This window comes from Vitis vinifera, chromosome 4 (genome assembly GCF_030704535.1).
Source record: "Vitis vinifera cultivar Pinot Noir 40024 chromosome 4, ASM3070453v1".
In the NCBI taxonomy this organism is placed as follows: Eukaryota; Viridiplantae; Streptophyta; class Magnoliopsida; order Vitales; family Vitaceae; genus Vitis; species Vitis vinifera.
Genome location: NC_081808.1, coordinates 21,854,080 through 21,868,006, shown reverse-complemented (window position 1 = coordinate 21,868,006; position 13,927 = coordinate 21,854,080). Strand labels below are relative to the sequence as shown.

The window sequence follows — 13,927 nt, the reverse complement described above, 5'->3', positions numbered from 1 at the left end:
CTTTTTTAAAAAATTCTTTAGCTTCCTCAAGCATTTCTTGTCATTGATACTATGTGTAGCCTATATTCTAGCAAACACCTCTAAAGGCATGTGATGATGTTGTTTAGTTGCCACCTCAAATAGGCTCAATCTTATGGAAGAACTTCTATGTAAATTATCACAGTTGAGCCACTTCCAGCAATTCCAGTCAACACTAACATAATGTCTTAAGTATTCTTCTAGCATAACATTCACCATTTCAGTCTTTTTATCTGTCCAAGGGTGATTTGCAATCAAGGACTTCAATTTTTTATCCCAACATCTTAAAGTGTTCTATCCTAAATTTGTCGAGAGTCTACGGATTACTATATCTTTTGGCAATACAAAATGAGTTGCTTCCTTGATAAGGCATGCATGCGGCGTAGGAACAAAAACAAGATATTTGGAAAATCAAAATCCATAACAACAAACACTAACCTATACCCTTGGACATTTTAAAAGCCAACTAATGAAGTCCATTAAGATGCTTTGTCAAGACTCCTCAAGGACAAGCAAAGGTTGTAGTAAACTTGCCTCTTTGTCTTGCCAAGTTAACATAGTAAGAGTGAATTAACATATACAACCACATCGTTCTTTTTTTTTTTTTTTTTTTTGATAAGTTCACATATACAACCACATCATCTTTCATCCTTGGCTAATAGGCCAAAAGAGATAAAGTCCATTGCTTTCTTGAATGTCCAACTTACTTAGTATCACGAGTCCCCCTCAAGAGTTCCTTGTGCAACCTACCACTGGAACATAGAGTTTATGTCCTCTGACGCGCAACAAGTCTTCCTCCAACCAATTCTTTCCAATACCATCATGCAAAACTTAATACACCAGTTTAACATATGTTGCGTCTAAGGATGTTTCTTACTTGATTCTAGCATCAAAGTCTATCATTTCACATAATAATGCTTTAATAAATTCTATCAATTCTTTCTGACTTAAGACATCCCAACTCCAGTTCTGCCTGTCAAGTTAGTGTTCCCATTTGAAATTAAAATCAACAAGAAACTCTTGTCACCTTACATGTTTAAGAGTCAACTTCTTATGAGCCTAGAAATAGGTGTTAGCCACAATATCCATCACCATCACAAATTTGGCACTCATTAGATATTGTTTCCAATGCTCTAGGTTTTGGGTCACTATGGACATCTTCTCATGAGTTGAATGTCATTGCTCAATCTCATCTAACTTCCTACTCTTGGTAATAGAATGTATTACCCACATCTGTACTCTACTCAAAGCCTTGTTTGCAGCATCTATATGGACTTGGAATGGCAATTCCATATCTGGTAATCTTAAGACATGCTATGAAGAGACAACATCCTTCAACTTATCAAAGGCCTTTCGAAATTCATCACCCCAACACCACTTTTGTTCTTTCTTCAAAAGATTAGTTAGTGGCAAAACAATCTTTTAGCACCTATTGATGAAGCGATGATAGTCATTGGCCACCCCAAGAAAGGAGAGTAACTTAGTCACTAAAATCTTGCCTATATGACACTAAGTGACCCAAAAACTTGATCTCAGTTTGTTAGCAAACTCACGTTTCTCATTCTTTATATATAGTTGGTTCTACCTTAGCTATTGCAACACCTTACACAAACGCGCTACATTATCCTCCAATGTTTAGTTGTACACTACGATCTCATCCTCAGTTATCTATCTTGCTTCTTTCGAAACAACATTAGTGCCTTATATGATGCTCTTAAAGACTAGATCAAGCTTACACTCCAACAACTCCATCAATTATTTCTTGAGTTCAACCAAATAAGGTTGAGACATTCAATAGGGCACCTATGCAAGAGGCTTAGAACCTAACATCAAATTAGTACAATGATCAATAAGCCTTCTAGGAAGGAGCTTCTTAGGAAGCTTTGGCAATATCACATCATTAAATCCTCATAGCACCTCCAACATAGCATCAGGCACCTCCACAACATGATTTTCGTTTAATTTCCATTAATACAACCACTTAGGTACATTTCCTTTTCCTTAATCTCATCTCTACTTGCATAGCAAAGAGCATTCTTGTTTTTTCTTACCTGCCTATTTTCTGAATGTTGTTGTGCCATTGCACAAAACATGGTTAGGCTTCATCTATCACCAACAATTCATTCAGGTGTGGCAATAAAGCCACCTTGGCCATCATGAAAATACTAACTATAAAAAAAGAATCCATCCAAAGGGGCACTAAGTAGGTTCATTATACTTTTCTAGCGACCTAATTGAAACTATGCATTTTTTGCCATGCCATTAGTCTCTTATGTTTGACTATTTACAACTTTCAACTTGTTATCATCCCTACTAGGTGCTCAACTTCAAATCCAACCTAGTTGCTTCTTTAATGTAAACAAAATTGTGAGTTGCCTCACTATCTACCATGGCCATTATTTTCTAGCCATTCATCATTTATTCGGCATGCATCAACCCCTTATGCACCATCATAATTTTGCATCTTCTAGCATGTACATGGCAGTGATATTTGCTCATTCTAAGGAGTACAAGCAACATTAAAGTATTGTTTTATATTCCATAAGAAGATCTCTTAGTCTTTTGCATTATGAACCTCACCAAAGGGCTTAGGCTCTAAGACTTACACCTTTATTGAGGCTATTTTTGCAACACCCAATGTGCTTTGGACAACAACCCTTTTCAATAGTGTGACATCCTCTTAAGGCAAATATATCTTGGCTTGGAACTCCTCCATCATAGCCTTGACATCAACTATGAGCCCAACAACTTTTTTCCTCAACAATTTATCATGTCCCTTCAACGAGTGCCTCTAAACTTCAAGTTCATTGAATATCTCATCCACTCTAGCAAAGAGAGTGGTGTCATAATCATTAAGGCCTTTGCCAACATACTTCTCAATACGAGTAACTTGCTTACATTGTGCCTCCATAGCAATACCACTAGCTATCTTACCTCTTCAACAAGGCTCTAATACCAACTATTACAAGCACAAAAGTCTACCCCCAAAATTTTATCATTGTGCGACACATAGAAGCCTTCTAAGCCAACTTTTTCCAACCCCTACACGATGTACAATACAAGAGCACACAAGACACACACTTATAAGAACCCTCCCACCCCCAATACCCCAAACTTGTATTAACTCTCAAGTAGGTATAAGAAACAACCAAGGCCCTCTTTGAAAGAAAACTCCTATGACTTTTCTTGATGTGTTCAAACAGAGAAGACCTAGCAAGACACTCTATTTATAGGTATCAAGCACTACCCATTTTTTAGGAATCAATCCACTAACCCTACTCATATCTAGGTAATGGATCCTCTCATAGCTTCAGCCATTGCCATTTATCGAGTAATTGCATTACTTGCCTCTACTCACACCACTTGTCACAATAGTTGCATTCTACTCATACCTCATGTACCATGCTCAATGGGACCACTCTTTTGTCACACCACCTTCATAGGTTTGTTTGCATCATTTCATGCCAAGAACCATCCCATTGATGTGCCAACCCTATGTGTCATGCCTTAGCGTCTTATAGTCCTCGCTTAGTCTCTTATTAATGCCAAGAACTGCATCATGTTGAGCCTCTAAGTGTCACTCATCCCATTAATGTGTGCATAGTTGACCCTATATATGTCAAACCCTCTTGGCCCACATACTTGTTGCAACATTGCCCTTGTGTGCTAGGCCCTACCCTTAGCCCATGGTGTACATCCATTGCATCCAAAGCATGCATAGCTCATGTCATTTGTCACAACTATGTCCTATGGCACTATACCCAAGGTTGCATCATACTCATTGCATTGCATCCATGCATGCATGCTAACAAAGTTCACCATTACACCTTGCTAATGTTTGAGACTTCATAATGTGTTCATGGTGTGCATAGTCATTACTATTCATATTTCATCATCACCATGAAGGGAGTAACCTCCTTCCTAAAGAGAATTTCAAGCATTTTCTCTTTTGAGAGGAAGAGACATCATAAGTACTTCTGTAGGCATAATGGATTTTCTAAAGTTAAAAGAAAATCCAAAAAATATTCTTTCACTTGAAAACTCCTCTCAAGTCATCCTATTTGAAATAAAAACCTTCAATTCAATGAAATCTTATACTTGAATTTTGTCAAACCGAGCCACCCATGTTGCGCTTAAGCCCACGATTGCCACCTTCAAATCACCACCAAGCCATCAACTAGCCCTCAAGTCATCACCAAGCCACCTCCTAGCACTCATCCTCTTGCATTAACATTCTCCTCCCACACTCATAAGCACCCCAGTTGTCACCTTGTCTTGAACAAGGCATGTCACCACACATGCCATAGGCACTTATGGATGCAGGGTGCTACCACATGAAGCCTAGGTCCCACATCAACTTAGTCAAGGTGTTAACACCAATCTATTAACATTAATGATCACTAGGTCTATGGTTATGAATTTATGTCCCACAATAAAAACAACAAAAAATAACATGATTAATTCAACTTAAAACCTGACCAAACCAAGACATCTTTTTGTTTAATGGATTGCATTTCTTAACGACAGAAAATGACAATATAAACCTTTAACAAACAGCCCATCACTCTGAAAAGGTTGGAGACATGTCACAAATACGTAAATGTGTTCCTTTGTTATGTTCAAGCACGTTCTAGATTAATAATAAATGTGCATAAATACGTAAGGGATGAAAAATCCAGTAAGTGCAATGGGAAATCCATCTGCCTCGTTTCAGACATTAAGAAGACAACTTAGTCAACTCAGACAAATTGGGATCACATTTATCTTTAAAGCAGGGGCAAGCAAAACCCAACTGTTTAACTCAAACAACACTATATCTTTGAAAAATTAGTCTATGATACACAGTGTGCTGGATCTGGAAGATATAGAAAGTTTACTTTACACATATAGGTAAATTAATGGACAGAAGAAATCCCAAAACAAGTTTCAAGTTATAAGGTAATTGCGGCAAATAGCCATTACCTCTGCATTAGGTTTTCAAGATATTTGAATCTCCAGACTAAAGAATCCTTTCATCTTGCCTCTTAGGATTCCATGTATTGTGAGGGTGGAGGGCTTGTTCTTGTCTTCTCAGGACCTGCAAGTATGTTTATATCATACATTATACACCTTTGTATGAAGAAGTCATCAGAATCCTGATGGTACCACATTAAGAAAACCCAATCTAAATTTTCATGAAAATTTCAAGAAAAACCAGCCTATTCAATGAAAAACTACAAGAACCAAATACTACAAAACAACACCAAGACAGATGACCCAGCTTGGTAATTGACAATCTTTTGAAACACTTTTTTTTTTTCTTTTTTTTTTATAGGCTGAAACTCTATAGCTATAGTTAAGAGTCAATAAAAAGTTGAATGTTTGAGGCAATGAAGGAAATATAATTTTAAATTTAGAAAAAGTGTTTCCTTTTAACTTATAGCTTAAAGTTAATTTTGACATTAAACAGTATTCTTAGGTTATTTTATCAAATATAATCTAATATGCTAATGACTTGAATTGAGTCACTAAATCAGTTTACCAAATGCCTCCTAAGTCACCTAGGCAATTAATGTTTTGACATCATAACACCAGGCGTATATAAGAGAATCACAAAGCTGAACCCTTGATATATAAGGACATACCATAAACCCCACGGATCTCCACTTCTCGCCATTCTTGGACAAGGGCACAGCAGCAACACATCAGATGTGAGAGGAAATCATCAAACAAGCCTCCCTGTCAAAGAAAGGGATAATAAGAAGCAAAATATTCAAGGAAATTAAACATGCGACACTAAAGCTACCTGTTAATGATTAGATTGTGGGAGAATCTCAAACTCTAGACTAACCCCATTAGTTAATACCCCATCCTTGTATACTGGGCTAGCAGAAAGAAGATGATCAGGATCCGGTAATTAATGGATGACATTTGAATATCCATTCAATAAAAGATTGATCATAAATGAATCAGGATCATCTGAAGAAAGCATACTCCTTATGTGGATTTTTAAAAAATAAATTGTTCAAGATAAATCTTCAAATGATATGATACCGAATTAGCCAACCATAATCATTGAGTTCACAGAACATTCTCTTAGGTCATCTTATATGGCTGCATAAATTATGACAAGGAGCACATGCAGGTGGAAATCATAATTCAGGGGTTCCTGTCTCAATCACAATATATCCCATATAAGAATCTGATAATGCAGCAGCAGAGAGGAGTTACCGTGATGTTCAACATGTTGCGAAGCTTCCTTCTGATACAGCAAGTATAGCAACAACATGATAATATCATTGAATATGCCATCAATTCATTACAGGCTTCTGCTGAAGCTGATGATCAGAGAAATCAAGGTGTAAGCTTCCAAAGCAATAACAAAGGCATGCATAGAATTTTGAAAATGTCATGCTATTTCAGTTGAAACTCGTAGAAGAGAATCAGAAGATAATTAAGAAAAGGCACCAATAGCATAAGCTTCAAAAGACTGGAAGGTGTATAAAACTCCAAGAGACAACTTGTGATGTATCTCTTTGCATTTCAATCATATTGTCACAGAATTAATCCAAACTGAAATCCAATTATTATGATATAGATTAACAGTGAGTTCAGAAATCCATAACTCCCAAGATACTGCAATAGGTAAATGATACAGCAATGCTCATTTTAGCATTATGAAACATCAGTTCTAAGAGATTGTTCAAACTCTATTGTATCAGTAATGGTGCTCTGCTGATAAAATGTTTTAATATCCACCAAAACAATGAAAGGAATATCCACCAAAATAAAGAAAGGAAGTTCCTTTTTTCCCCTTTCAAGAGGCCTCCTTCATGGAATCAGCCAGCAATCTGTAGTATCTCATTCAAGAAAGTCCAACAAAGCATGCAATTCAATAATTAGGACTAAGTGACTAATTCAATTATATGTTTATCCAACAGCAACTTGGCACTGCCATGAATTTCTCCAGTTTTCTCGAATGATGTGCTATTGGCTTCATACAAACATGTTAAAAAGCATTGGTCCTTCACGAAGAAAAGGCAAAATTTATTTTCATGTTACCATTTCCCAAATTATTCTGCATAGAAACTTTGTAAGTTTATTGAAATGAAATTATTCCACTGAAACAAGCAAACAAAAACCACAATTGCTTTACAAAGAGAGGCAAAACAATATTTCTTCTAGCTACAGAAGCCAAAGTTGGCTCCCAATAAATGCGAAAACATGACTTTTGATCACCCTGTTTTCCATAGGACTTGGTTAAGGAAAGGTAGGTCATTCCTATTCCCAGCTATAGAATTAGATGTTTTCTCCTTCGATACCTATTATTAGACCCTTTTGGAGTGACTTGGGTCTCGAGCTAAATGGTGACACAATTGAGGGCTGGAGAGGCAATTTGTCTTGCAAGAAGGGGCAGTTGGGGCTGTCCTGATGCAGTTAATACTGTTCTGGGGGTTACACTACTGCTACAACTCCTCAAATAAATGCAAGAAGCCAAAGTTGGGGCTGTCCTGATGCAGTTAATACTGTTCTGGGGGTTACACTACTGCTAGAAGCCAAAGTTGGCTCCCAATAAATGTGAAAACATGACTTTTGATCACCCTGTTTTCCATAGGACTTGGTTAAGGTAGGTCATTCCTATTCCCAGCTATAGAACCGGATGTTTTCTCCTTCGATACCTATTATTAGACCCTTTTGGAGTGACTTGGGTCTCAGGCTAAATCGTGACACAATTGAGGGCTGGAGAGGCAATTTGTCTTGCAAGAAGGGGCAGTTGGGGCTGTCCTGATGCAGTTAATACTGTTCTGGGGGTCACACTACTGCTACAACTCCTCAAAACTGCCAGAGGACTGGCAGAATCTTATTGGAGAATTTGAATCGTAGGCAGTTGGCATGTAACTGCCCAGTAATTGCATTTAAATGCAGGGCTTGTTCATCAAAAAAATGGGGGGATCCCTTCATGTAATCAAATGAATTGCAGAGACTTGGTGTCTCATGTGGGCTGTTGTCTGAACAAAGCCCAAGCCCAAATTTCCTTGTATATTTCAGTGAGTTTGAAATAAGAAAGGTTTGGCTGAAATAGCCTGTAAATTGTCGCTCTTTTGGTTTTTATTCAGAGAGGAAAATTTAGGAGAACGCCAGCCAAGTAGAGTGCTTAGTGCCTCACACATAGCAGAAAATTTATGGTGAAAATTAGGTGTATGACAATTATTCAGATGGCTACCCCAACAGCTCCATAGAAAAAGGAAAGAAGATCAAAAACAGCAAACCAGCTTTATATTCTTAATATAAAAATAGTAATCCAGGTCAGAGGGTTGAACGAGCATGAAGAACTTTGAAAATCAGGGGACAGATTTCATCTGCTACCATGTGAAATGTGTATTTCTGCTGTAAACTAACTGAAAGTTGCATTTCATGCTATTGAACATAAGCATGTTGCTAGAGCACCTAAATGAACAATGTAGTTTACTTATGCCAAGATATATCCATTTCTACAGTACACAACCAATTAATAACTTTTATGATTCATGCTACAGAGATAACAGAACATATACATAGATTTGTCAGTCTTTATTAGATGTAACAACAGAGTAAATAAATGCAAACTCGTCAATAAATTTTGGACAGTATCCATAACTACTTACACATGTGCCTGTTAGTTGCCACACTAGCAATTTTTGAAAATGTGCCACAAGGATAGAAGAAAGTTTTTATACCTGCAAAGAATGAATGAACTGTTTAGAATTCCTTGAATTACATTACTAATAACAATATAGCATGCTTAACAAGTTCATATAGGACCATCTATAGTAGCAAATATTGGAGCAAATACATAGTAGACAGAGTCAAACCGCTAAAGAAAGAGAGAGGGAAGCATAGCCCCATGGAATCCACATCTTTAGTGAACAACCTCTTAAACTGGGGACCTTTCAGAGGAAGTTACTTGGGGATTCGAAGATATCAAAGAGTCAAAATCTAATGAAGTCCCCAAAAAATTCAGCAACAGAGGATGCTTCAAATCCCAGCTATCCAACACACCTCTGTGAGCAATACTTTACAGACCTAGGTTGTAGGCTAAACTGTGGATCAAGTGGCCTAAGCTAATACCTTCTTTATGTTCTCGCGTATAAACAAAAGGGTCTAGTGCTACAATAAATATCTTATATACAAATATATGACCCATCAATGCATCCATGCAACCATGTGCCCCGTGATGGCATGTTCAACGCCAGATGTCAAATACTTCAATAGATGCACCAATTGGCTCAGGTGGTCCAAAGCATTGCGGAGACAATAAGAAGTAACATAAAGTCCACGGTAAAGTTGCAGACTCAATAAATCCAAACCTCACTGGATTCTCTTCTTTGCTCAGGCGTCCTCCTCTATAAAGAAATTTTCTTTCCAAAAGAAGAGTATCTTTTGTTTTTCCAACTTTAGAACTTACACTTTCCAACTACCAGCTACCTTGTAAAAATGAACATGCTCATATAAAAAGGAAGAATGGCCTCAGACAAACTATGTGCATAAAATCATAGATTACTTACCTGTTTCTATTGAATTCAAAACACTTAGTATATGGTCCCAATTTAATATAAACCAATATAAAAATGTGATTTCATCATACCTCCACCATTATTCAGCTCCACTCAACTCAACAAAGTCTTTGTCCAACTATTTGACATCCACTATGAAACCTAGTTCACACTTCTGTTCTATGTATTGCTATTCACATGCCCAAGCCCTAAAGCTTGGCTCAAGTGGCAGAGTAGCTGGGCTGGTGATAGGAAGATTTTATGTTCAATTTCATAAACCAAAAGGTTATCTATATAAGAAACATTACTTAACATAATTCTAGTTTCCATGACTTGTGACTAGATGTGTGGAGAGAGAAGATTTAATTTAGTAGATTAATTTGTACACATGTTTGTACTAATTGTCAGGTTGTATGAACAGAACTTCTGACCAGTTGAGGAGTTAATAGCCCCCATCCCTGTAATACAATTTTCAACAGAGAAATGCATGTAATTAACTGCACAACAGATATGACAACTCTGATGTTGTGGAACTGAATATCAAGTGACGCAAGAGCACATACACAGAGAAGGTTCTGAACAACAACCAAGTAGATCAGAATGCCACTCTTCATGCCGATGTGAACCTCTAGTTGACAGAAGATCATGTCCCGATGATACCGAAGAAATGTTTCTGCTTAAAATAAATGGCATCAGAGACCCCCTAAATTTACAAGTATTAACTAAATGAAGCTTAAACATATCATGCAAACAATCATCCTGGAAAGGTTATACTGTGATAGAGAGTATTCCTGAAAAAATAATTGCAAAAAGGTGGGGAAGCTAAATTCCTCTAGTAAACAAGAACTTGTCAAGATGTAAGAATTTTTGGTACTCCAGCATCAGACAATTAATTTCTAGCTTGACAATGGCACAGGTCTGTGCATCTTTAGTATTGAACCTCTAGAGCATTAAAGTTGAACTCATGCTAGCCAGACGGAAAACTTTAGGCTAGTTAATATTTTCAATATTTAAACTACTTAGTTTTGCACAAACCATATTCAGTTGGCACTAATTTCAGAACAATTATACCTACATTGCACCATGCAGTGATAAAATTACATTTTGGGTACTATGACTTCACATGTATAGGTGGCAGTACCATAACATAATGAATATACATTCTGGAGCAATGATTTACATTTATATTCATTTACCAAAAAGGAAATAAAGAAAGGAAAACCAACCTTGAAGCTGTACGAGTATCACTTCTCTTAGGATAGCTTTCATCAACCGAATATTCTTTATCACTATTGGCATCTGAATAATCAGACTCAGCCTTCTTGGAACTTCTTACAGGTAAATTCTTCTCAGGAACAGAATTTGCAGCAACAGCTTCTGTGACACCAATCAAATGCTGAATCACTTCACATTGATCCACATCATAGTTTGCTTGTGATCGTTGTAACTCTAATTGAAGCTTTTCATTTTCTTTCTTGAGTGCTGCATTAAAAGGCAAATTTGGGTAGGAACAAGAAAGTGTTTTTTTCAGCACTACAGTATCATTCGTTGACGGCTCTGGTTTAAGAATCACATCTTGCACTCGTTTATCCTCATCATCTAATGTATATTCACGTTGATCCTTTTCAATATCTTCGAGTCTTTCCTGCCAATTCCAGGGAAGGAAAAGTTAATCAAATTTAGGGGTTCACATCAATAAATTTGCAACACTGAGACTGAATTCTGCATTAATGTGAACAAAGAATAAGTTCTCATCAATTTGGAGGCAAACGCAGGCTTAAAAATGTTAAACTCTCTCTCTATCTCTCTCTCTCTTCTTTTTTTGTGTGTGTTCTTTTATTTTTGGGTTACTTCCTTAATTCCAATCAAGAGCAAAAAAAGATTATCAACCTTTAAATTGTATGAATTGGCTTGCACTACCACTTTGTGAGAAAAAAAACAATATAGTCACTATAGGGCTCAAAAAGCAGAGGTCAGTCCATCCATGTTCCACTTATTCCTGCATTATATTCTATTATATATTACTCCAGCCACCATATCAGTGCAGTGATTAAATTCTACATTCTGTGGCAGGTCGGGCTGGCACCATGGAATGACCAAAAACTATTTGTAGCATAACAAAGCCAAGTCTTCCATATACTTCTGTAGAAAGGGCACCACCCTAACAGAAATATCAAACTGCAGAACTGCCCTTCACATACATTATCAATCTTCGAAAGAGGTTTTCTTTCATCCTCATGCTTGCAATTGAACAAGCACTGAAATTCCTGACTTACGAACTCAAACAAGACCAATTTTCATCAATTTAGAATGGTTTATGGAATGCACATCAAAGCAAACACAAACTTTTTTAAATTCTTTTTCAAAATTAAATTATTTTGGCAGATGCCAAATAAATCGAGTGACTCTTGATACCCTTCCTATCATGCTGTGAACCAACATCTTTTGGTAAAATATGCAAATGGATGAACTTCAAATGGCTAAACGAGATCAAAAGGAATTCAAAACTCATAAATAAAAGAGCTACATGGACATCCAACAAGATCAATACTGAACTAGAAACAGACTTTTTTGGGTGGATGGTGTAAGGAACCTAATTGAAGGAAGAAAAAAAAATTCTTAATTAGGATGCATCAGAAAATACTTCATAAATTTTTCATCAAATTTTCTACTTTGACTTCTCTCGATCCAATACCAAGTAGAATTTTAACCAAGAAAAACAAAGAAAAGAAAAAAACCAATATTACCGTTGCAAAGATAAGTAACAAATCAATTAAACAAATGAAAACCCCATCAAAATATCATAAATAAGCATCCAACCTCAAGCAAATAAGTAAATCATAGAAAAATAATAATAACAATAAAAGCAACAAAAATTTGATACCCTGACTCGAGCATTATCCACCAGGGTGATAAGAGGGATGATCTTCAAGTATCGATCAATCTCATTTTGAGCCTTCCTGAACTGGTACACAATGTTCCAACCCATTGCCAGCAAATACAGATAGCTCCGGTCTTGGCAACTGTTCACCAAAATGTAACCCCTTCTCAGTGAATCCTCAAGCTGCTCCAAAGGCTCCCTCATTTCTGGATACCTCTTAAGCTCTGAAATTTTGAGCTGCTCCAGCAAGTTTCCAATCAGCTTCAAATGCTGAGCAAATTGCCTGCAATTCTTTTTGTGCATTCGAGCTGTATTTGCAGCTGATACAATCATACCAATCAATCTAACCGCATCAACCCCTGTGAGCTGGGCGACATTGGCAATTTCTCCAAAATGTTCCCAAGTTGCCATTTTCAACCCTCCGATTAGCCTAAAAATTACTTATCTTCACTCAAGCCATCAACTCGAGAAGTAAAAGCTAAAGATCAATGGAAATTGTCACCAAATTGGCCTCCTTTGACCTAAATCTTCAAATTATACAACTAAAGCGCCTTGTTTTAATCTATTTCTAGAAAATCCTCCCATTGATTAAATTCTCCTAAAACTGTTGAAATTCAATGCTAATATAAGATCCTCCACAGACATTACAGGAAAAAGTAGAAACGAACCGACTCTCTACACAGTCCAATTCCAAGCCGGATCAATACGTCCTTCACGAGATCTTCTCAGAAATGGCATTTTCACTCAAGATCGAAGCGGAGAATATTGCCGAATCCATTACAACTAAAAAAAAAATAACGGAAAAAATTAGTAAATCAGTCAACCAAACCGCCAATATTGTCCGTTACGCTTCTTTACTCACTTTTATCAAAAACCAAAAAAAAAAAAGTCCAAATAGAAGCAAACAATAAAAAAGAAAGATATTGTTTGCTTCGTCTCTTCAACACGAAGAAACAACAAATAAATAAACAAAATTCTAATACGAAAATTTCATCTTCTGCCATAAAAAAAAATTTTAAAAAAAAAAAAACCAGTAGATTCACTGTACTCCGGTCAAAACCGTAAGAAAAAATGAAAAAGAAAAACCTACAAGAGCATTGAAAGCTTCAGAATCCAAATGTCTGAAAAACTTACCTTCTCCGTTATCTTGTTATTTTCTCGGAGAGCGATTCCTGAGAGAAATGTCAGAATAAAAAACGAGGGGAGCATTAATTTTCGTGGCTCATAGCCATCGATTCGCTCAAAAAACGAGCTTCATCCTCTCATCTCGTGTGTGGAGTTGAGCACAGAGGTTCACCTCTATCCTCCCCTCTCTCTCGCTCTCTCTCTCACAGACTCACGGTTTCGGTGTTGTTTTACTCCGCTTTGTAGCATACCACCCTTGGCTCCAAGCGCATACACCATGCCAGGCAAGCATGGATTTAGTGGGGGTAGTCATTGAAAGTACCGAAAACCCTTCTCTATTCTCTAATATTACGAGAATATCGGCGATCTTCACGGAGTCTAAAATGCGGAC

The 13,927-nt window shown here is 36.9% G+C and overlaps 1 protein-coding gene across 1 annotated transcript; it reads right to left on the bottom strand.

Moving 5' to 3' along the window:
* Window positions 1-4,748: 4,748 nt before the first annotated feature.
* Window positions 4,749-13,927, bottom strand: LOC100251269 (protein MID1-COMPLEMENTING ACTIVITY 1). The gene is made up of 8 exons (XM_002272774.5): window positions 13,546-13,927; window positions 12,415-13,194; window positions 10,757-11,175; window positions 10,094-10,203; window positions 8,643-8,714; window positions 6,229-6,335; window positions 5,643-5,736; window positions 4,749-5,095 (listed from the first exon to the last, which is right to left on the bottom strand). Exons 2-8 carry the CDS (start codon window positions 12,820-12,822, stop codon window positions 5,043-5,045), a joined length of 1,263 nt encoding a protein of 420 aa, XP_002272810.2. The 5' UTR covers window positions 12,823-13,194; window positions 13,546-13,927; the 3' UTR covers window positions 4,749-5,042.